Consider the following 20,831-nt stretch of genomic DNA (forward strand, 5'->3'; position numbering starts at 1 on the left):
CGATTTCTGCTCCGTGTGACCAGGGACAGGACCCCAGGGAACGGCTGGAGCTGTGTCGGGGGAGGCTTAGGTTGGATATTAGGAAAAGCTTCTTCCCCCACAGGGTGGTCGGCCACTGGAACAGGCTCCCCAGGGCAGTGGTCTTGGCCCCAAGGCTGCCAGAGCTCAAGGAGCGTTTGGACAACGCTCTCGGGCACTTGGTGGGATTGCTGGGCTGTCCTGTGCAAGGCCAGGAGCTGGACTGGACCATCCTTGTGGGTCCCTTCCAGCTCGGGATATTCTGTGATTCTAACTCTTTGGTTAACCCTTTGTCTCCCCATGAAGAGCTGGCAAAGCTGTTGGGGGTGGGGCAGAACAAGGGAAGCTGTTCTGCCTCTATGACATTGTTGCTGCCTCTATGACATTGTTGCTGCCTCTATGACACTGTTGCTGTCTCTATGACACAACAATGGGAGCCCCAACATTCCGTCCCTGGAGACGCTCCAAGAGGAGCGTCCAGACCCGGGTCCAGTCAACAGACCGGAGCGGCCGCCGAAGCTGACTGACCATGGCTCTGTCAGCTCTGTGGCAGCGTTGTGTGAGCTGGAGCTCAGCCATAGCCCAGCTCCTGCAGCCATTCTTCTCTCGCGGAACCTCCTGCCCCACAGGTGAGGACAGACCCTGAGCCCGAAAGCCCCCGGACGCACGGCGGGGACATTCACAGCCCTTGCTCCCCTGCCCCTTGCCCTCCTCCTCCTCAGTCCTCTGAGCGCCCGACACCCCCCGACTGGCATGTGACCTCCAGCATTTGCCCTTTCTCGCAGGATCAGCCAACCTCGGCCAACAGCCTGGCCAGAAGCAGCAGCCCTTGCCAGCTCCCTCTGCCCCAGCAGCAGGTATGGCAGTCCCATCTGCCTTGGCCCCTCGGCATTCCCTGCCCCCCAGCCCCTCCAACCCCCAGGCCTGCCCTGACTCCTCCAGCCCTGCCGGCACCTCCGGCAGCCACAGCACCCCTGTCCCCCTGCCAGCTGGGGCACCTTGGCTCAGCACGGCACAGCGAGCAGATCTGGCATTGCCTGGCCCAACTCTGTTCAAGCAAGAGCTTTTAGAGATATTTTCCCAGGATCTTGGGGCCATCTCTGCCATTTTGCCGTCCCCTGTGCAACCCCATGGCCGTGGCACGGCAGCTCACCCCGCAGGGATGGTCCCTCACACAAGCTCCCGCTCAGAGCAGGGGGATGCCTGTGTTCGGGACCGGCTCCGCGGGTGCCCCAGGAGACTCTCCCAGCCCCGAGCCCCCCCATCTCCCTTCTCCCCTGTGCCAATGGCTCTGAGCAGTGACTGCTCCAAGCCCCACCCATATCTTCTGCTCCGCAGGGACACGGACTCAGCTGCCTCCACCAGCCCCCTTGGCAAGCAGCCATGGCATTGCTCCTCCATCAGGCAATGCCCTGGGGGGGGCCCGGGGCTGCAGGAAGCCCCTGGCCCCAGTCCCCTCAGTGCGGGACACCCAACACGGCCCTACCAGATCAGCCAACACCTCAGGGACACCCCTGGGCCGTGGCAGCCCTCCAGACACCAGCGTCCCCATGGATTTGGACACCACCCCAGTTCTTGACATCAGTCTGGGCAGTGATGTCCCCATGGATGACGACAGCCCGTCAGGCTGCGACCTCTCACTGGCCAGCGACGTCACCATGGACGAGGACAGCCCGTCAGGCCGTGACCTCTCCTTGGCCAGCGACGTCACCATGGACGAGGACAGCCCGTCAGGCCGTGACCTCTCCTTGGCCAGTGACGTCACCATGGACGAGGACAGCCCGTCAGGCCGTGACCTCTCGCTGGCCACTGACGACCCCATGGATGGTGGCTCGCCCTCAGGCAGTGATCACGTTGCGAGCTGTGACATCTCACTGAGCAGCGATGTCCCCATGGATGAGGACACCTTCCCGAGGGCTGACATCTCTCTGCCCAGTCACAGCACTGCCAGCCACCCAGGCCCACTCCACGGCCAAGCCATCGGGGCCCATGGGGTGACTCCAGCCAGCGACACTGGGCTGCGTCGCAAGGTCCTGCCGAAAAGGACTCGGAGCCACTTGCATTGCTCCCAGGGAGCCGTGGGCACCAGCCGGGATGATCGCAGCAGCATCCCCATGCCCACGGCCCATGCTGGCCCCAGTGGCACCAGCCCCCAGCCCAAGAACGCCTCGCTCTGCCCGCCCAAGAAGATGCCGTCCACTGACCGCAGTGTCCCCAAGTCTTCCAGAGCCGTCCTGAGCACGGGACACTGCAACACGGGCGGCACCAAGCCTCAGGACCCTCAGCAGGGTGCGGGCACGGACCTGCCACCGCCTCAGAGCAGCGTGTCACCACGCAACAACATCGCTCTGCAAAGGCGGGGCAGGAAGAGGAAGAGGGGCTCTGGGCCAAGCACTGGGAGCAAGTGCAAGGCTCCCGCAGCCAGGGTTGGGGCAGGAGGTTGTTGAGGGACAGATCGTTTGGGGATCTGTCCCAGGGGGAGGGACAGATCGTTTGGGGATCTGTCCCAGAGGGAGGGACAGATCGTTTGGGGATCTGTCCCAGGGGGAGGGACAGATCGTTTGGGGATCTGTCCCAGGGGGAGGGACAGATCGTTTGGGGATCTGTCCCAGGGGGCGGGACAGATCGTTTGGGGATCTGTCCCAGGGGGAGGGATAGATCGTTTGGGGATCTGTCCCAGGGGGAGGGACAGATCATTTTTTTCTGGTTATCAATTAAAAGATTTTATTTTTTATTCCATAAGCTGTCTGTGTCTGCATGGAATGGGGAGGGAGTGCAGGGTGGTAGCAGGAAATGGCACCAAGCAGGTCCACCAAGGCCCAAAGGGCTCCAAGGGCACCCAAAGGGCACTCCAGGCCTGAGTCAGCGCCGGAGGTGCAGGCATTCATGGAGGGTCCCCTTCCCTTGGGGAAGCAGCCCTTTGGCATGGGAGCCAGAACAGAGGGGTCCGTGCAGGACTCACGCACATGGCCCCACGCCGAAAGCAGCCCCGAGCACAGCCTGGGCACTGTCCTCCCACTCTGGGGTTTTAGAAGGCTGCTCCCACTGCTCCCACTGACCCCAGCATGTCCCCAGTCATCCCACTGCAGCCCCAGACAGAGCTCCTGCAGGCTGCCCCGGGGCTGCATTGGGCAGGGGCGGGAAGGGAGCGGGAAGAACGTACTGGGAACCATATGCAGGGCCTCACAAAAGTCCAGGGAGACAACCTCTGTAGATCTCTGGGAGGTAGCACTTGGGATGTATCGAGCTCTGTCGGGGGGTGGGCGGCGAGCCACTCGGGACTGGATGGGTCGGGATCAAAGGGCAGGCTGGGAATGGGGACACTGCTGAGGGCACTGCGGGGACACCGCGGGCCTCCTGAGCAGCAGCAGCAGGATGGGGATGAGAGCTCTACAGGCAGCTTGAAGCAGCCTCAAAGTCACAGTCCCTGGCTCTCGTGGGGCATTCAACTACCCTGAGAGCAGCTGGAGAGGCAACGCAGCCAAGCACAAACAGTCCAGGAGCCTCCTGGAAGACATTGCTGACAACTTCCTGACCCAGGCGGTGGAGCCTGCCACAAGGAATGCTGTGCTGCTCCACCTCATCCTAACACACAGGAAAGGCCTTGTTGGAGATGGGAAGGTAAGGGACAACCTTGCCTGTCGAGACCACGGCACTGTGGTCTTCTGAAGGTCCAGGTACTGGGAGACACATAAATACCAGGAGACAGAGGAGCTAACTACGAAGAAGAAGCTTTTATTCCAATGAAAGGGAGAGTTCACCGAACAAACCTCAGTGAGGCCTCTCAGCTCAGTGGAGGTCGCAGCCCCCTTTTATCCCCTTTACCCGGAGCGCTGCTCCCTCCCCAGCGTTTCTCCACTGGCTGACATACGCCGGGGTTACAGGCTTCCCAACACGCCTGCTCTGTGTCCCCCATTATGTCCCTCGGAGGGGGCTGGGAAGGTCACTGGCGCTTTTCAAAATGGAGGCCACAGCACACTTCAAAACGGAGGACGTGGCCACCTGAGACCTTCTCTGCCGCTGATCGGTGCCCCTGTCTCTGGGTAAAGGGCACCACTTGGTAGCCAACAATTGAACCACCAGTAACTTACTGCTTCTTACTGCGAACTGCAACTACCCTACAAACTTTGCAAGCGCACTTTCTTCTTCCTAAGGGTGGAGTTGAGGACTGGGGGAGGACGAAGCAGGGCAGCATGGAAGATCAGAACCACGCACCTCAGGAGAGCTGACTTGAGCCTCCTCACGGATCTGCTTCCTCCTTGCCTGATGCCCTTTTTCCCCTCACTCACTGCTCTAACCCCACAACCTGATTTGCTGCACACCCTGTCTTCCTAAAACACCGCCCAGTTAGTCTTTCTCGATGGGCCGAGCTCCTTGTTTCCCTTTGCCCTTGTGCCAATGCCAGGGAATGGGAAATACCCTCATTTTTATGGTTGGGCTTTTGCTGCCCAGCCTCACTTTCTGCAACAGTTGCACAGTTTTCAATCTGCTTCTGTCCCTGTTTCTTTTAATGCCCAGATTTTCTCCTAAACAGCCAGCCGACATCCAGGCAGTCACTGTGCCCAGAACTGCCAGGAGAACTCCACAGGTTCAGAGGCTCAAGTGGGCAGAACCTATCTTGGATACAGCCTTGCCCGCTTTGAACATCGGATTCCACGTCAGGAGACAGATGCTGAGCACTCCCGAAGACCCCCCTTTTCTAGACCCAATCTCCAAGCACAACGGATCACAGCACACACCTAAAGTGCCTCTGACCGTCACCTGACAGAACCCCCTTCTTCTTGTCCACGCTTGTCTCCCCATGGAACGGAGAGCAGAAAAAGACTCTCCAGTGTAAGGCCAGAACTGCCAGGTTTACGGCAGAGGCAGAGAAATTGCCCAACCCTTGCCTCCAGGATGGTGAGCTTGCTCCAGGATCCTTCCACCAGGCACTTTTGGTTGCATTGTTTGGTTTTATGTCAACGTGCATCGCTTCCAGCAATGGTAACTTCCAATGCTGAGAAGTCACGGGATTAGTCCCCAGAATGAGGTGATGACCTTCGGTAACCAGAGCCTGACTTCGTATGGCCAACGCTTTTATTTACCTCCCGCTTTCTGCAGCTGCCCCCTGCTTTTCAAGACTCCTAGAAGAGTTTGCGCTGGAAGGGACCTTAAAGCTCATCTAGACAAGGTTGCTCCAAGCCCCGGCCAACCCGGTCGTGAACACTTCCAGGGATGGGGCAGCCACAGCACCCCCGTGAGGGTGGGGCCTCACCACTCTCACGGGGAAGAATTTTTTCCCAGAATCCCATCTAATCCTGCCCTCTGCCAGTGTGAAGCCATTCCCCCTTGTTCTGTCACTGCAGTCCCTTGTAAATAGTCTCTCCTATCCAAGCCTTCTTGGTCCTCCCTGTTGTGTTGGAAAATTTGGAAGTTGATGTTGTGCCAGCTGGCACCAGCCAAGCCCTGAGCCGGGTGCAGGACCTTGCGCTTGAGGTCTGAGGTCACTGGCTTTGTTCAGCCTGGAGGAGACTGAGCTCAGATCTCATGGGGGGCTGCAGCTTCCTGCCAAGGGGCAGCAGCGATTTCTGCTCCGTGTGACCAGGGACAGGACCCCAGGGAACGGCTGGAGCTGTGTCGGGGGAGGCTTAGGTTGGATATTAGGAAAAGCTTCTTCCCCCACAGGGTGGTCGGCCACTGGAACAGGCTCCCCAGGGCAGTGGTCTTGGCCCCAAGGCTGCCAGAGCTCAAGGAGCGTTTGGACAACGCTCTCGGGCACTTGGTGGGATTGCTGGGCTGTCCTGTGCAAGGCCAGGAGCTGGACTGGACCATCCTTGTGGGTCCCTTCCAGCTCGGGATATTCTGTGATTCTAACTCTTTGGTTAACCCTTTGTCTCCCCATGAAGAGCTGGCAAAGCTGTTGGGGGTGGGGCAGAACAAGGGAAGCTGTTCTGCCTCTATGACATTGTTGCTGCCTCTATGACATTGTTGCTGCCTCTATGACACTGTTGCTGTCTCTATGACACAACAATGGGAGCCCCAACATTCCGTCCCTGGAGACGCTCCAAGAGGAGCGTCCAGACCCGGGTCCAGTCAACAGACCGGAGCGGCCGCCGAAGCTGACTGACCATGGCTCTGTCAGCTCTGTGGCAGCGTTGTGTGAGCTGGAGCTCAGCCATAGCCCAGCTCCTGCAGCCATTCTTCTCTCGCGGAACCTCCTGCCCCACAGGTGAGGACAGACCCTGAGCCCGAAAGCCCCCGGACGCACGGCGGGGACATTCACAGCCCTTGCTCCCCTGCCCCTTGCCCTCCTCCTCCTCAGTCCTCTGAGCGCCCGACACCCCCCGACTGGCATGTGACCTCCAGCATTTGCCCTTTCTCGCAGGATCAGCCAACCTCGGCCAACAGCCTGGCCAGAAGCAGCAGCCCTTGCCAGCTCCCTCTGCCCCAGCAGCAGGTATGGCAGTCCCATCTGCCTTGGCCCCTCGGCATTCCCTGCCCCCCAGCCCCTCCAACCCCCAGGCCTGCCCTGACTCCTCCAGCCCTGCCGGCACCTCCGGCAGCCACAGCACCCCTGTCCCCCTGCCAGCTGGGGCACCTTGGCTCAGCACGGCACAGCGAGCAGATCTGGCATTGCCTGGCCCAACTCTGTTCAAGCAAGAGCTTTTAGAGATATTTTCCCAGGATCTTGGGGCCATCTCTGCCATTTTGCCGTCCCCTGTGCAACCCCATGGCCGTGGCACGGCAGCTCACCCCGCAGGGATGGTCCCTCACACAAGCTCCCGCTCAGAGCAGGGGGATGCCTGTGTTCGGGACCGGCTCCGCGGGTGCCCCAGGAGACTCTCCCAGCCCCGAGCCCCCCCATCTCCCTTCTCCCCTGTGCCAATGGCTCTGAGCAGTGACTGCTCCAAGCCCCACCCATATCTTCTGCTCCGCAGGGACACGGACTCAGCTGCCTCCACCAGCCCCCTTGGCAAGCAGCCATGGCATTGCTCCTCCATCAGGCAATGCCCTGGGGGGGGCCCGGGGCTGCAGGAAGCCCCTGGCCCCAGTCCCCTCAGTGCGGGACACCCAACACGGCCCTACCAGATCAGCCAACACCTCAGGGACACCCCTGGGCCGTGGCAGCCCTCCAGACACCAGCGTCCCCATGGATTTGGACACCACCCCAGTTCTTGACATCAGTCTGGGCAGTGATGTCCCCATGGATGACGACAGCCCGTCAGGCTGCGACCTCTCACTGGCCAGCGACGTCACCATGGACGAGGACAGCCCGTCAGGCCGTGACCTCTCCTTGGCCAGCGACGTCACCATGGACGAGGACAGCCCGTCAGGCCGTGACCTCTCCTTGGCCAGTGACGTCACCATGGACGAGGACAGCCCGTCAGGCCGTGACCTCTCCTTGGCCAGTGACGTCACCATGGACGAGGACAGCCCGTCAGGCCGTGACCTCTCGCTGGCCACTGACGACCCCATGGATGGTGGCTCGCCCTCAGGCAGTGATCACGTTGCGAGCTGTGACATCTCACTGAGCAGCGATGTCCCCATGGATGAGGACACCTTCCCGAGGGCTGACATCTCTCTGCCCAGTCACAGCACTGCCAGCCACCCAGGCCCACTCCACGGCCAAGCCATCGGGGCCCATGGGGTGACTCCAGCCAGCGACACTGGGCTGCGTCGCAAGGTCCCGCCGAAAAGGACTCGGAGCCACTTGCATTGCTCCCAGGGAGCCGTGGGCACCAGCCGGGATGATCGCAGCAGCATCCCCATGCCCACGGCCCATGCTGGCCCCAGTGGCACCAGCCCCCAGCCCAAGAACGCCTCGCTCTGCCCGCCCAAGAAGATGCCGTCCACTGACCGCAGTGTCCCCAAGTCTTCCAGAGCCGTCCTGAGCACGGGACACTGCAACACGGGCGGCACCAAGCCTCAGGACCCTCAGCAGGGTGCGGGCACGGACCTGCCACCGCCTCAGAGCAGCGTGTCACCACGCAACAACATCGCTCTGCAAAGGCGGGGCAGGAAGAGGAAGAGGGGCTCTGGGCCAAGCACTGGGAGCAAGTGCAAGGCTCCCGCAGCCAGGGTTGGGGCAGGAGGTTGTTGAGGGACAGATCGTTTGGGGATCTGTCCCAGGGGGAGGGACAGATCGTTTGGGGATCTGTCCCAGAGGGAGGGACAGATCGTTTGGGGATCTGTCCCAGGGGGAGGGACAGATCGTTTGGGGATCTGTCCCAGGGGGAGGGACAGATCGTTTGGGGATCTGTCCCAGGGGGCGGGACAGATCGTTTGGGGATCTGTCCCAGGGGGAGGGATAGATCGTTTGGGGATCTGTCCCAGGGGGAGGGACAGATCATTTTTTTCTGGTTATCAATTAAAAGATTTTATTTTTTATTCCATAAGCTGTCTGTGTCTGCATGGAATGGGGAGGGAGTGCAGGGTGGTAGCAGGAAATGGCACCAAGCAGGTCCACCAAGGCCCAAAGGGCTCCAAGGGCACCCAAAGGGCACTCCAGGCCTGAGTCAGCGCCGGAGGTGCAGGCATTCATGGAGGGTCCCCTTCCCTTGGGGAAGCAGCCCTTTGGCATGGGAGCCAGAACAGAGGGGTCCGTGCAGGACTCACGCACATGGCCCCACGCCGAAAGCAGCCCCGAGCACAGCCTGGGCACTGTCCTCCCACTCTGGGGTTTTAGAAGGCTGCTCCCACTGCTCCCACTGACCCCAGCATGTCCCCAGTCATCCCACTGCAGCCCCAGACAGAGCTCCTGCCGGCTGCCCCGGGGCTGCATTGGGCAGGGGCGGGAAGGGAGCGGGAAGAACGTGCTGGGAACCATATGCAGGGCCTCACAAAAGTCCAGGGAGACAACCTCTGTAGATCTCTGGGAGGTAGCACTTGGGATGTATCGAGCTCTGTCGGGGGGTGGGCGGCGAGCCACTCGGGACTGGATGGGTCGGGATCAAAGGGCAGGCTGGGAATGGGGACGCTGCTGAGGGCACTGCGGGGACACCGCGGGCCTCCTGAGCAGCAGCAGCAGGATGGGGATGAGAGCTCTACAGGCAGCTTGAAGCAGCCTCAAAGTCACAGTCCCTGGCTCTCGTGGGGCATTCAACTACCCTGAGAGCAGCTGGAGAGGCAACGCAGCCAAGCACAAACAGTCCAGGAGCCTCCTGGAAGGCATTGCTGACAACTTCCTGACCCAGGCGGTGGAGCCTGCCACAAGGAATGCTGTGCTGCTCCACCTCATCCTAACACACAGGAAAGGCCTTGTTGGAGATGGGAAGGTAAGGGACAACCTTGCCTGTCGAGACCACGGCACTGTGGTCTTCTGAAGGTCCAGGTACTGGGAGACACATAAATACCAGGAGACAGAGGAGCTAACTACGAAGAAGAAGCTTTTATTCCAATGAAAGGGAGAGTTCACCGAACAAACCTCAGTGAGGCCTCTCAGCTCAGTGGAGGTCGCAGCCCCCTTTTATCCCCTTTACCCGGAGCGCTGCTCCCTCCCCAGCGTTTCTCCACTGGCTGACATACGCCGGGGTTACAGGCTTCCCAACACGCCTGCTCTGTGTCCCCCATTATGTCCCTCGGAGGGGGCTGGGAAGGTCACTGGCGCTTTTCAAAATGGAGGCCACAGCACACTTCAAAACGGAGGACGTGGCCACCTGAGACCTTCTCTGCCGCTGATCGGTGCCCCTGTCTCTGGGTAAAGGGCACCACTTGGTAGCCAACAATTGAACCACCAGTAACTTACTGCTTCTTACTGCGAACTGCAACTACCCTACAAACTTTGCAAGCGCACTTTCTTCTTCCTAAGGGTGGAGTTGAGGACTGGGGGAGGACGAAGCAGGGCAGCATGGAAGATCAGAACCACGCACCTCAGGAGAGCTGACTTGAGCCTCCTCACGGATCTGCTTCCTCCTTGCCTGATGCCCTTTTTCCCCTCACTCACTGCTCTAACCCCACAACCTGATTTGCTGCACACCCTGTCTTCCTAAAACACCGCCCAGTTAGTCTTTCTCGATGGGCCGAGCTCCTTGTTTCCCTTTGCCCTTGTGCCAATGCCAGGGAATGGGAAATACCCTCATTTTTATGGTTGGGCTTTTGCTGCCCAGCCTCACTTTCTGCAACAGTTGCACAGTTTTCAATCTGGTTCTGTCCCTGTTTCTTTTAATGCCCAGATTTTCTCCTAAACAGCCAGTCGACATCCAGGCAGTCACTGTGCCCAGAACTGCCAGGAGAACTCCACAGGTTCAGAGGCTCAAGTGGGCAGAACCTATCTTGGATACAGCCTTGCCCGCTTTGAACATCGGATTCCACGTCAGGAGACAGATGCTGAGCACTCCCGAAGACCCCCCTTTTCTAGACCCAATCTCCAAGCACAACGGATCACAGCACACACCTAAAGTGCCTCTGACCGTCACCTGACAGAACCCCCTTCTTCTTGTCCACGCTTGTCTCCCCATGGAACGGAGAGCAGAAAAAGACTCTCCAGTGTAAGGCCAGAACTGCCAGGTTTACGGCAGAGGCAGAGAAATTGCCCAACCCTTGCCTCCAGGATGGTGAGCTTGCTCCAGGATCCTTCCACCAGGCACTTTTGGTTGCATTGTTTGGTTTTATGTCAACGTGCATCGCTTCCAGCAATGGTAACTTCCAATGCTGAGAAGTCACGGGATTAGTCCCCAGAATGAGGTGATGACCTTCGGTAACCAGAGCCTGACTTCGTATGGCCAACGCTTTTATTTACCTCCCGCTTTCTGCAGCTGCCCCCTGCTTTTCAAGACTCCTAGAAGAGTTTGCGCTGGAAGGGACCTTAAAGCTCATCTAGACAAGGTTGCTCCAAGCCCCAGCCAACCCGGCCGTGAACACTTCCAGGGATGGGGCAGCCACAGCACCCCCGTGAGGGTGGGGCCTCACCACTCTCACGGGGAAGAATTTTTTTCCCAGAATCCCATCTAATCCTGCCCTCTGCCAGTGTGAAGCCATTCCCCCTTGTTCTGTCACTGCAGTCCCTTGTAAATAGTCTCTCCTATCCAAGCCTTCTTGGTCCTCCCTGTTGTGTTGAAAAATTTGGAAGTTGATGTTGTGCCAGCTGGCACCAGCCAAGCCCTGAGCCGGGTGCAGGACCTTGCGCTTGAGGTCTGAGGTCACTGGCTTTGTTCAGCCTGGAGGAGACTGAGCTCAGATCTCATGGGGGGCTGCAGCTTCCTGCCAAGGGGCAGCAGCGATTTCTGCTCCGTGTGACCAGGGACAGGACCCCAGGGAACGGCTGGAGCTGTGTCGGGGGAGGCTTAGGTTGGATATTAGGAAAAGCTTCTTCCCCCACAGGGTGGTCGGCCACTGGAACAGGCTCCCCAGGGCAGTGGTCTTGGCCCCAAGGCTACCAGAGCTCAAGAAGCGTTTGGACAACGCTCTCGGGCACTTGGTGGGATTGCTGGGCTGTCCTGTGCAAGGCCAGGAGCTGGACTGGACCATCCTTGTGGGTCCCTTCCAGCTCGGGATATTCTGTGATTCTAACTCTTTGGTTAACCCTTTGTCTCCCCATGAAGAGCTGGCAAAGCTGTTGGGGGTGGGGCAGAACAAGGGAAGCTGTTCTGCCTCTATGACATTGTTGCTGCCTCTATGACATTGTTGCTGCCTCTATGACACTGTTGCTGTCTCTATGACACAACAATGGGAGCCCCAACATTCCGTCCCTGGAGACGCTCCAAGAGGAGCGTCCAGACCCGGGTCCAGTCAACAGACCGGAGCGGCCGCCGAAGCTGACTGACCATGGCTCTGTCAGCTCTGTGGCAGCGTTGTGTGAGCTGGAGCTCAGCCATAGCCCAGCTCCTGCAGCCATTCTTCTCTCGCGGAACCTCCTGCCCCACAGGTGAGGACAGACCCTGAGCCCGAAAGCCCCCGGACGCACGGCGGGGACATTCACAGCCCTTGCTCCCCTGCCCCTTGCCCTCCTCCTCCTCAGTCCTCTGAGCGCCCGACACCCCCCGACTGGCATGTGACCTCCAGCATTTGCCCTTTCTCGCAGGATCAGCCAACCTCGGCCAACAGCCTGGCCAGAAGCAGCAGCCCTTGCCAGCTCCCTCTGCCCCAGCAGCAGGTATGGCAGTCCCATCTGCCTTGGCCCCTCGGCATTCCCTGCCCCCCAGCCCCTCCAACCCCCAGGCCTGCCCTGACTCCTCCAGCCCTGCCGGCACCTCCGGCAGCCACAGCACCCCTGTCCCCCTGCCAGCTGGGGCACCTTGGCTCAGCACGGCACAGCGAGCAGATCTGGCATTGCCTGGCCCAACTCTGTTCAAGCAAGAGCTTTTAGAGATATTTTCCCAGGATCTTGGGGCCATCTCTGCCATTTTGCCGTCCCCTGTGCAACCCCATGGCCGTGGCACGGCAGCTCACCCCGCAGGGATGGTCCCTCACGCAAGCTCCCGCTCAGAGCAGGGGGATGCCTGTGTTCGGGACCGGCTCCGCGGGTGCCCCAGGAGACTCTCCCAGCCCCGAGCCCCCCCATCTCCCTTCTCCCCTGTGCCAATGGCTCTGAGCAGTGACTGCTCCAAGCCCCACCCATATCTTCTGCTCCGCAGGGACACGGACTCAGCTGCCTCCACCAGCCCCCTTGGCAAGCAGCCATGGCATTGCTCCTCCATCAGGCAATGCCCTGGGGGGGGCCCGGGGCTGCAGGAAGCCCCTGGCCCCAGTCCCCTCAGTGCGGGACACCCAACACGGCCCTACCAGATCAGCCAACACCTCAGGGACACCCCTGGGCCGTGGCAGCCCTCCAGACACCAGCGTCCCCATGGATTTGGACACCACCCCAGCTCTTGACATCAGTCTGGGCAGTGATGTCCCCATGGATGACGACAGCCCGTCAGGCTGCGACCTCTCACTGGCCAGCGACGTCACCATGGACGAGGACAGCCCGTCAGGCCGTGACCTCTCCTTGGCCAGCGACGTCACCATGGACGAGGACAGCCCGTCAGGCCGTGACCTCTCCTTGGCCAGTGACGTCACCATGGACGAGGACAGCCCGTCAGGCCGTGACCTCTCGCTGGCCACTGACGACCCCATGGATGGTGGCTCGCCCTCAGGCAGTGATCACGTTGCGAGCTGTGACATCTCACTGAGCAGCGATGTCCCCATGGATGAGGACACCTTCCCGAGGGCTGACATCTCTCTGCCCAGTCACAGCACTGCCAGCCACCCAGGCCCACTCCACGGCCAAGCCATCGGGGCCCATGGGGTGACTCCAGCCAGCGACACTGGGCTGCGTCGCAAGGTCCCGCCGAAAAGGACTCGGAGCCACTTGCATTGCTCCCAGGGAGCCGTGGGCACCAGCCGGGATGATCGCAGCAGCATCCCCATGCCCACGGCCCATGCTGGCCCCAGTGGCACCAGCCCCCAGCCCAAGAACGCCTCGCTCTGCCCGCCCAAGAAGATGCCGTCCACTGACCGCAGTGTCCCCAAGTCTTCCAGAGCCGTCCTGAGCACGGGACACTGCAACACGGGCGGCACCAAGCCTCAGGACCCTCAGCAGGGTGCGGGCACGGACCTGCCACCGCCTCAGAGCAGCGTGTCACCACGCAACAACATCGCTCTGCAAAGGCGGGGCAGGAAGAGGAAGAGGGGCTCTGGGTCAAGCACTGGGAGCAAGTGCAAGGCTCCCGCAGCCAGGGTTGGGGCAGGAGGTTGTTGAGGGACAGATCGTTTGGGGATCTGTCCCAGGGGGAGGGACAGATCGTTTGGGGATCTGTCCCAGAGGGAGGGACAGATCGTTTGGGGATCTGTCCCAGGGGGAGGGACAGATCGTTTGGGGATCTGTCCCAGGGGGAGGGACAGATCGTTTGGGGATCTGTCCCAGGGGGCGGGACAGATCGTTTGGGGATCTGTCCCAGGGGGAGGGATAGATCGTTTGGGGATCTGTCCCAGGGGGAGGGACAGATCATTTTTTTCTGGTTATCAATTAAAAGATTTTATTTTTTATTCCATAAGCTGTCTGTGTCTGCATGGAATGGGGAGGGAGTGCAGGGTGGTAGCAGGAAATGGCACCAAGCAGGTCCACCAAGGCCCAAAGGGCTCCAAGGGCACCCAAAGGGCACTCCAGGCCTGAGTCAGCGCCGGAGGTGCAGGCATTCATGGAGGGTCCCCTTCCCTTGGGGAAGCAGCCCTTTGGCATGGGAGCCAGAACAGAGGGGTCCGTGCAGGACTCACGCACATGGCCCCACGCCGAAAGCAGCCCCGAGCACAGCCTGGGCACTGTCCTCCCACTCTGGGGTTTTAGAAGGCTGCTCCCACTGCTCCCACTGACCCCAGCATGTCCCCAGTCATCCCACTGCAGCCCCAGACAGAGCTCCTGCCGGCTGCCCCGGGGCTGCATTGGGCAGGGGCGGGAAGGGAGCGGGAAGAACGTGCTGGGAACCATATGCAGGGCCTCACAAAAGTCCAGGGAGACAACCTCTGTAGATCTCTGGGAGGTAGCACTTGGGATGTATCGAGCTCTGTCGGGGGGTGGGCGGCGAGCCACTCGGGACTGGATGGGTCGGGATCAAAGGGCAGGCTGGGAATGGGGACACTGCTGAGGGCACTGCGGGGACACCGCGGGCCTCCTGAGCAGCAGCAGCAGGATGGGGATGAGAGCTCTACAGGCAGCTTGAAGCAGCCTCAAAGTCACAGTCCCTGGCTCTCGTGGGGCATTCAACTACCCTGAGAGCAGCTGGAGAGGCAACGCAGCCAAGCACAAACAGTCCAGGAGCCTCCTGGAAGACATTGCTGACAACTTCCTGACCCAGGCGGTGGAGCCTGCCACAAGGAATGCTGTGCTGCTCCACCTCATCCTAACACACAGGAAAGGCCTTGTTGGAGATGGGAAGGTAAGGGACAACCTTGCCTGTCGAGACCACGGCACTGTGGTCTTCTGAAGGTCCAGGTACTGGGAGACACATAAATACCAGGAGACAGAGGAGCTAACTACGAAGAAGAAGCTTTTATTCCAATGAAAGGGAGAGTTCACCGAACAAACCTCAGTGAGGCCTCTCAGCTCAGTGGAGGTCGCAGCCCCCTTTTATCCCCTTTACCCGGAGCGCTGCTCCCTCCCCAGCGTTTCTCCACTGGCTGACATACGCCGGGGTTACAGGCTTCCCAACACGCCTGCTCTGTGCCCCATTATGTCCCTCGGAGGGGGCTGGGAAGGTCACTGGCGCTTTTCAAATGGAGGCCACAGCAACACTTCAAAACGGAGGACGTGGCCACCTGAGACCTTCTCTGCCGCTGATCGGTGCCCCTGTCTCTGGGTAAAGGGCACCACTTGGTAGCCAACAATTGAACCACCAGTAACTTACTGCTTCTTACTGCGAACTGCAACTACCCTACAAACTTTGCAAGCGCACTTTCTTCTTCCTAAGGGTGGAGTTGAGGACTGGGGGAGGACGAAGCAGGGCAGCATGAGAAGATCAGAACCACGCACCTCAGGAGAGCTGACTTGAGCCTCCTCACGGATCTGCTTCCTCCTTGCCTGATGCCCTTTTTCCCCTCACTCACTGTTCTAACCCCACAACCTGATTTGCTGCACACCCTGTCTTCCTAAAACACCGCCCAGTTAGGTCTTTCTCGATGGGCCGAGCTCCTTGTTTCCCTTTGCCCTTGTGCCAATGCCAGGGAATGGGAAATACCCTCATTTTTATGGTTGGGCTTTTGCTGCCCAGCCTCACTTTCTGCAACAGTTGCACAGTTTTCAATCTGGTTCTGTCCCTGTTTCTTTTAATGCCCAGATTTTCTCCTAAACAGCCAGCCGACATCCAGGCAGTCACTGTGCCCAGAACTGCCAGGAGAACTCCACAGGTTCAGAGGCTCAAGTGGGCAGAACCTATCTTGGATACAGCCTTGCCCGCTTTGAACATCGGATTCCACGTCAGGAGACAGATGCTGAGCACTCCCGAAGACCCCCCTTTTCTAGACCCAATCTCCAAGCACAACGGATCACAGCACACACCTAAAGTGCCTCTGACCGTCACCTGACAGAACCCCCTTCTTCTTGTCCACGCTTGTCTCCCCATGGAACGGAGAGCAGAAAAAGACTCTCCAGTGTAAGGCCAGAACTGCCAGGTTTACGGCAGAGGCAGAGAAATTGCCCAACCCTTGCCTCCAGGATGGTGAGCTTGCTCCAGGATCCTTCCACCAGGCACTTTTGGTTGCATTGTTTGGTTTTATGTCAACGTGCATCGCTTCCAGCAATGGTAACTTCCAATGCTGAGAAGTCACGGGATTAGTCCCCAGAATGAGGTGATGACCTTCGGTAACCAGAGCCTGACTTCGTATGGCCAACGCTTTTATTTACCTCCCGCTTTCTGCAGCTGCCCCCTGCTTTTCAAGACTCCTAGAAGAGTTTGCGCTGGAAGGGACCTTAAAGCTCATCTAGACAAGGTTGCTCCAAGCCCCGGCCAACCCGGCCGTGAACACTTCCAGGGATGGGGCAGCCACAGCACCCCCGTGAGGGTGGGGCCTCACCACTCTCACGGGGAAGAATTTTTTTCCCAGAATCCCATCTAATCCTGCCCTCTGCCAGTGTGAAGCCATTCCCCCTTGTTCTGTCACTGCAGTCCCTTGTAAATAGTCTCTCCTATCCAAGCCTTCTTGGTCCTCCCTGTTGTGTTGAAAAATTTGGAAGTTGATGTTGTGCCAGCTGGCACCAGCCAAGCCCTGAGCTGGGTGCAGGACCTTGCGCTTGAGGTCTGAGGTCACTGGCTTTGTTCAACCTGGAGGAGACTGAGCTCAGATCTCATGGGGGGCTGCAGCTTCCTGCCAAGGGGCAGCAGCGATTTCTGCTCCGTGTGACCAGGGACAGGACCCCAGGGAACGGCTGGAGCTGTGTCGGGGGAGGCTTAGGTTGGATATTAGGAAAAGCTTCTTCCCCCACAGGGTGGTCGGCCACTGGAACAGGCTCTCCAGGGCAGTGGTCTTGGCCCCAAGGCTGCCAGAGCTCAAGGAGCGTTTGGACAACGCTCTCGGGCACTTGGTGGGATTGCTGGGCTGTCCTGTGCAAGGCCAGGAGCTGGACTGGACCATCCTTGTGGGTCCCTTCCAGCTCGGGATATTCTGTGATTCTAACTCTTTGGTTAACCCTTTGTCTCCCCATGAAGAGCTGGCAAAGCTGTTGGGGGTGGGGCAGAACAAGGGAAGCTGTTCTGCCTCTATGACATTGTTGCTGCCTCTATGACATTGTTGCTGCCTCTATGACACTGTTGCTGTCTCTATGACACAACAATGGGAGCCCCAACCTTCCGTCCCTGGAGACGCTCCAAGAGGAGCGTCCAGACCCGGGTCCAGTCAACAGACCGGAGCGGCCACCGAAGCTGACTGACCATGGCTCTGTCAGCTCTGTGGCAGCGTTGTGTGAGCTGGAGCTCAGCCATAGCCCAGCTCCTGCAGCCATTCTTCTCTCGCGGAACCTCCTGCCCCACAGGTGAGGACAGACCCTGAGCCCGAAAGCCCCCGGACGCACGGCGGGGACATTCACAGCCCTTGCTCCCCTGCCCCTTGCCCTCCTCCTCCTCAGTCCTCTGAGCGCCCGACACCCCCCGACTGGCATGTGACCTCCAGCATTTGCCCTTTCTCGCAGGATCAGCCAACCTCGGCCAACAGCCTGGCCAGAAGCAGCAGCCCTTGCCAGCTCCCTCTGCCCCAGCAGCAGGTATGGCAGTCCCATCTGCCTTGGCCCCTCGGCATTCCCTGCCCCCCAGCCCCTCCAACCCCCAGGCCTGCCCTGACTCCTCCAGCCCTGCCGGCACCTCCGGCAGCCACAGCACCCCTGTCCCCCTGCCAGCTGGGGCACCTTGGCTCAGCACGGCACAGCGAGCAGATCTGGCATTGCCTGGCCCAACTCTGTTCAAGCAAGAGCTTTTAGAGATATTTTCCCAGGATCTTGGGGCCATCTCTGCCATTTTGCCGTCCCCTGTGCAACCCCATGGCCGTGGCACGGCAGCTCACCCCGCAGGGATGGTCCCTCACGCAAGCTCCCGCTCAGAGCAGGGGGATGCCTGTGTTCGGGACCGGCTCCGCGGGTGCCCCAGGAGACTCTCCCAGCCCCGAGCCCCCCCATCTCCCTTCTCCCCTGTGCCAATGGCTCTGAGCAGTGACTGCTCCAAGCCCCACCCATATCTTCTGCTCCGCAGGGACACGGACTCAGCTGCCTCCACCAGCCCCCTTGGCAAGCAGCCATGGCATTGCTCCTCCATCAGGCAATGCCCTGGGGGGGGCCCGGGGCTGCAGGAAGCCCCTGGCCCCAGTCCCCTCAGTGCGGGACACCCAACACGGCCCTACCAGATCAGCCAACACCTCAGGGACACCCCTGGGCCGTGGCAGCCCTCCAGACACCAGCGTCCCCATGGATTTGGACACCACCCCAGCTCTTGACATCAGTCTGGGCAGTGATGTCCCCATGGATGACGACAGCCCGTCAGGCTGCGACCTCTCACTGGCCAGCGACGTCACCATGGACGAGGACAGCCCGTCAGGCCGTGACCTCTCCTTGGCCAGCGACGTCACCATGGACGAGGACAGCCCGTCAGGCCGTGACCTCTCCTTGGCCAGTGACGTCACCATGGACGAGGACAGCCCGTCAGGCCGTGACCTCTCGCTGGCCACTGACGACCCCATGGATGGTGGCTCGCCCTCAGGCAGTGATCACGTTGCGAGCTGTGACATCTCACTGAGCAGCGATGTCCCCATGGATGAGGACACCTTCCCGAGGGCTGACATCTCTCTGCCCAGTCACAGCACTGCCAGCCACCCAGGCCCACTCCACGGCCAAGCCATCGGGGCCCATGGGGTGACTCCAGCCAGCGACACTGGGCTGCGTCGCAAGGTCCCGCCGAAAAGGACTCGGAGCCACTTGCATTGCTCCCAGGGAGCCGTGGGCACCAGCCGGGATGATCGCAGCAGCATCCCCATGCCCACGGCCCATGCTGACCCCAGTGGCACCAGCCCCCAGCCCAAGAACGCCTCGCTCTGCCCGCCCAAGAAGATGCCGTCCACTGACCGCAGTGTCCCCAAGTCTTCCAGAGCCGTCCTGAGCACGGGACACTGCAACACGGGCGGCACCAAGCCTCAGGACCCTCAGCAGGGTGCGGGCACGGACCTGCCACCGCCTCAGAGCAGCGTGTCACCACGCAACAACATCGCTCTGCAAAGGCAGGGCAGGAAGAGGAAGAGGGGCTCTGGGCCAAGCACTGGGAGCAAGTGCAAGGCTTCCGCAGCCAGGGCTGGGGTAGGAGGTTGTTGAGGGACAGATCGTTTGGGGATCTGTCCCAGGGGGCGGGACAGATCGTTTGGGGATCTGTCCCAGGGGGCGGGACAGATCGTTTGGGGATCTGTCCCAGGGGGAGGGATAGATCGTTTGGGGATCTGTCCCAGGGGGAGGGACAGATCGTTTGGGGATCTGTCCCAGGGGGCGGGACAGATCGTTTGGGGATCTGTCCCAGGGGGAGGGATAGATCGTTTGGGGATCTGTCCCAGGGGGAGGGACAGATCATTTTTTTCTGGTTATCAATTAAAAGATTTTATTTTTTATTCCATAAGCTGTCTGTGTCTGCATGGAATGGGGAGGGAGTGCAGGGTGGTAGCAGGAAATGGCACCAAGCAGGTCCACCAAGGCCCAAAGGGCTCCAAGGGCACCCAAAGGGCACTCCAGGCCTGAGTCAGCGCCGGAGGTGCAGGCATTCATGGAGGGTCCCCTTCCCTTGGGGAAGCAGCCCTTTGGCATGGGAGCCAGAACAGAGGGGTCCGTGCAGGACTCACGCACATGGCCCCACGCCGAAAGCAGCCCCGAGCACAGCCTGGGCACTGTCCTCCCACTCTGGGGTTTTAGAAGGCTGCTCCCACTGCTCCCACTGACCCCAGCATGTCCCCAGTCATCCCACTGCAGCCCCAGACAGAGCTCCTGCCGGCTGCCCCGGGGCTGCATTGGGCAGGGGCGGGAAGGGAGCGGGAAGAACGTGCTGGGAACCATATGCAGGGCCTCACAAAAGTCCAGGGAGACAACCTCTGTAGATCTCTGGGAGGTAGCACTTGGGATGTATCGAGCTCTGTCGGGGGGTGGGCGGCGAGCCACTCGGGACTGGATGGGTCGGGATCAAAGGGCAGGCTGGGAATGGGGACACTGCTGAGGGCACTGCGGGGACACCGCGGGCCTCCTGAGCAGCAGCAGCAGGATGGGGATGAGAGCTCTACAGGCAGCTTGAAGCAGCCTCAAAGTCACAGTCCCTGGCTCTCGTGGGGCATTCAACTACCCTGAGAGCAGCTGGAGAGGCAACGCAGCCAAGCACAAACAGTCCAGGAGCCTCCTGGAAGACATTGCTGACAACTTCCTGACCCAGGCGGTGGAGCCTGCCACAAGGAATGCTGTGCTGCTCCACCTCATCCTAACACACAGGAAAGGCCTTGTTGGAGATGGGAAGGTAAGGGACAACCTTGCCTGTCGAGACCACGGCACTGTGGTCTTCTGAAGGTCCAGGTACTGGGAGACACATAAATACCAGGAGACAGAGGAGCTAACTACGAAGAAGAAGCTTTTATTCCAATGAAAGGGAGAGTTCACCGAACAAACCTCAGTGAGGCCTCTCAGCTCAGTGGAGGTCGCAGCCCCCTTTTATCCCCTTTACCCGGAGCGCTGCTCCCTCCCCAGCGTTTCTCCACTGGCTGACATACGCCGGGGTTACAGGCTTCCCAACACGCCTGCTCTGTGTCCCCCATTATGTCCCTCGGAGGGGGCTGGGAAGGTCACTGGCGCTTTTCAAAATGGAGGCCACAGCACACTTCAAAACGGAGGACGTGGCCACCTGAGACCTTCTCTGCCG

General features: G+C 60.1%; 2 protein-coding genes across 2 annotated transcripts; both read left to right on the top strand.

The window, feature by feature from the left end:
- Positions 1-461: 461 nt before the first annotated feature.
- LOC127476525 (microtubule-associated protein 1S-like) lies at positions 462-4,783 on the top strand. Its single transcript, XM_051799529.1, has 3 exons — positions 462-647; positions 1,357-2,374; positions 4,537-4,783. The coding sequence occupies exons 1-3, from the start codon at positions 548-550 to the stop codon at positions 4,781-4,783; spliced, it is 1,365 nt and encodes a 454-aa protein (XP_051655489.1). The 5' UTR covers positions 462-547.
- Positions 4,784-6,040: 1,257 nt separating this feature from the next.
- LOC127476526 (cell surface glycoprotein 1-like) lies at positions 6,041-15,996 on the top strand. Its single transcript, XM_051799531.1, has 3 exons — positions 6,041-6,226; positions 12,570-13,617; positions 15,750-15,996. Exons 1-3 carry the CDS (start codon positions 6,127-6,129, stop codon positions 15,994-15,996), a joined length of 1,395 nt encoding a protein of 464 aa, XP_051655491.1. The 5' UTR covers positions 6,041-6,126.
- The last annotated feature ends 4,835 nt before the right edge of the window (positions 15,997-20,831 follow it).

The sequence above is a fragment of the Manacus candei genome, unplaced genomic scaffold (assembly GCF_025592945.1).
Source record: "Manacus candei isolate 608988 ecotype Guabito, Panama unplaced genomic scaffold, ASM2559294v1 h1tg000049l, whole genome shotgun sequence".
NCBI lineage: Eukaryota > Metazoa > Chordata > Aves > Passeriformes > Pipridae > Manacus > Manacus candei.